Source organism: Cupressus sempervirens, chromosome 1 (assembly GCF_028749045.1).
Source record: "Cupressus sempervirens isolate cs-2001-9-10 chromosome 1, ASM2874904v1, whole genome shotgun sequence".
Classification (NCBI taxonomy): Eukaryota; Viridiplantae; Streptophyta; class Pinopsida; order Cupressales; family Cupressaceae; genus Cupressus; species Cupressus sempervirens.
The window spans coordinates 752637747-752640896 of NC_143118.1; the positions used below are offsets into that span (position 1 = coordinate 752637747).

General features: G+C 29.0%; 1 protein-coding gene across 1 annotated transcript; it reads left to right on the forward strand.

Annotated features, from left to right (window-relative positions):
* Positions 1-1213: 1213 nt before the first annotated feature.
* On the forward strand, positions 1214-2067 carry LOC149580082 (agamous-like MADS-box protein AGL80). The gene is made up of 2 exons (XM_089803383.1): positions 1214-1225; positions 1354-2067. The coding sequence occupies exons 1-2, from the start codon at positions 1214-1216 to the stop codon at positions 2065-2067; spliced, it is 726 nt and encodes a 241-aa protein (XP_089659509.1).
* The last annotated feature ends 1083 nt before the right edge of the window (positions 2068-3150 follow it).

Sequence of the window (3150 nt, forward strand, 5' to 3'; positions counted from 1 at the left end):
AATATCTCAATAAAATAAAAGAATTGTGAAATAATAAAGTGATATTTTCAAAATTAAATTAGAAATTACCTACAAACAACATATTACAAAACTAAAGCCTATATTCTCTTATTTTATTAAAAATAAATATAATTTTAAAGTAAAATATATATTCAATTATATATAGTTTAAAAAATACTATTAGTCACTTTATATTTTTATTTATGAATAAATTTTTATTTTTGATATACTCTAGCAACTCAATGTTGAACTTTATTCTCATTATAATTACATCTATAATATAATTAAAAAAATCAATCTGATTTGATGTTTAATTTAAATTTAGTGTTTGTTATTGTTTTCAATTAACTAATAAAAAAAATATTTTATCAATTGACATTTGATGTATTGATATCTTATAGTTAATTTTTAAATTGGTGAAGTTGTGAATATCTATCTCTTTTTTTTTTCCTTTTTTCAAAATATATAGAATTTCATTACAGTTATGTTGCTTTTTTCTTTATAAAAAGTAGTAAATATAAAAAAATCAAGTTCAAAACTTGAGTTGAATTTCTTAAAATTGGAGAGTTCTAAATAAGAGTGCATTTTAATTTAGAAACAATATGACTTTTACAACTACGAAGTTGTGAATATATAACCTTTTTTCAGAACTTTAAAATATTTTAGAATCAATTCTAAAGTTGGTGAAATTGTAAATATTTATCTATTTTCAAAATATTAAAAATTTCATTACCATTATATCTTCTTTTTTAAAGAAAAGTAACAAACACCAATAATCAAGTTTAGAACTTAAGAATTTCTTTTCATTAATTACATTGCATTGGAGTTTTAAATGGCAGTGCATTTGAATTTAAAAAATATATAATTCTTTAAACTGTGAAATTGTAAATATTTATCTAATTTTTTCTAAAATATTTAAAATTTCATTTTGTTATGTCACTTTTTGCCTTTCTATTTTGAAAATTAATAAACCCAAAAAATCAAGCTCACAACTTGAGTTGAATTTCTTTCTATTTTATGAGTTGAATTTCTTTCTATTTTATTAGTTTGCCAATGTATATATCTGAATTGTAGAGCTCTAAATGAGTGTGCATTTTGATTCAAGAAGAATATAAGTCTCTGATTTACAGAATTCTAAATAAGGGTGCATTGTAATTCAATAGGAATATAAGTGTCTGTAGTCAGATTTAATCCATAATCTGCAGTATATTTGATGGATTCTTGGGTGAGTCCTAGATTTTATTTCATATTGATTTTTGTTCTTCATTTTTTTATAGTGATCTTCTCAGTTTTATTTGAATGCAATCAGAATTATATATAATAGATTTTGTTCTCCTTGTTTTGTTTGTTCAGACAACATTAGGTCCTGCCAGGACTCCTTTGAAACGGACTTCTAGACATGCTTCAAGAAATTTGACCTTTTTGAAGAGGAATAAAGGATTGAAAAAGAAGATTGAAGAGTTGAGCATTCTTTGTGGAGTAGATAGTTGCATGGTGTGCATTGGGCCTGAGGTGGATCAGCAAACATCACAACAACAGCAACGGCATCTTGATGTGTGGCCTGATATGCCCAAAGCTCAAGAGATCATTGAGGGGTACAGAAGGCTTTCCAAGCAAGAACAAGACAAGAAGAAGCTTGATAATTCCACTTTCTTACAACAGAGGATAAATAAACTCAAGCTTGAATTGAACAAGAAGAGGAGGGAGCGTCAGCTTGAGATGGGAATGATGAAGAATCCTTGCTGGGATAATTGTATGAATGATCTCAGTGATGAAAAGCTCAGGGACTTGATTAGGGATATCGATGCTAAGCTAGAAACTGTGTATCATAGAATAAATTTTCTTACGAGAAGAGAGCATGGGGTTTCTCACATTGTTGGTGCTGAAAACAATGTAGTTCCCATTATGGAATATGCTGTTGGGCAGCCATTAATGGAGCCCAATAATCTAGCAATGTCCATTCCTTATCAAATCCAAGATCATGTAAAACCTTGTTTAGATAGGGAAGGGCATTTTCCTGGAAACCTTCCTCCAACAACAATGGAGGATTATCAAGCCAATCCCTAGGCTTTTGACAATTATAACAATAGCATGGAAATTCCTGACGTTTTAGGAAACTATCCAGGCAGATGGATACCATGCTGCACTGTGTTATGTCCTTGCCCTGAACATTCTACTTATCCGTAGCTTGTTCTATTTTGTAAATCATTGTGAGCTCTCGCCTTTTATAGTTTTTAACAGTTTTTAAGTTTTTGGATGAGCCGTAAATGAAAGTTTTCCTTAAAGAATAGAAAAGTGGGTCTTTTTGTATGGTATTCAAATCATTGTTAGAGCACAGTTAAATGAAGTGTGTTAAAATTTCTTATACAATGTCTCTGTTGGAATGGCAATGAGCAAATTAGATTGTTTTATCTGATAGTAAACCTGAGTTGTTGTTTAGATTACTGTTTGATTATACAGTATATACTATAATGAATTTCCTACTGCCTAGGCAAAAACATTGCCAATGCGTAATATTGAAAATGAATTGCAAATTTTGATTGTGGTCGCTCAATTAGCTTCTCCAAACAATCATGAATTGCAAATATTAATCATGAAAATGAGTAGTTTGTCAATTGATCTAAGAAGCTGCTCTTCAGGTATACATGTAAAACTTACCGTTCCTCAATGATCATAAAAATCATCAAATGTGTATATATGAAGTGGCATTATGGCATCTACAATCTAACAATGATAAGAGACAAAATTTGACTAAAATCATTCTTTAAAAGATGTGTGGGGACTCTATTATTCATGATGAAATTGTGCATATATTGATTGATCAATACCTTGATCTATTATTTATCAAGGAATTTTCTGTCTACCTTTGCCTTTTCAAAATTGTATTTAATCCTTTCAATTTGTCTTTTCTTTTTCTAAATTGCATCTAATCTTTTCAATTTCTCCATGATGATAACATACTGAAATGATGTGTTAATAACATAATGTAATGGTGTTTTTAATTAGTTGATTTCGCACTGAGATAAGTTAAAATTCAAACTATGCTATTCCACTTTGTTCATTAATGCTGATAGGCATACTACACTGGCAAAATGGGGGAGTGGGATGGTGTGAGCATGTTAATGTAACTTTTATTCTTTTAGGTTAATT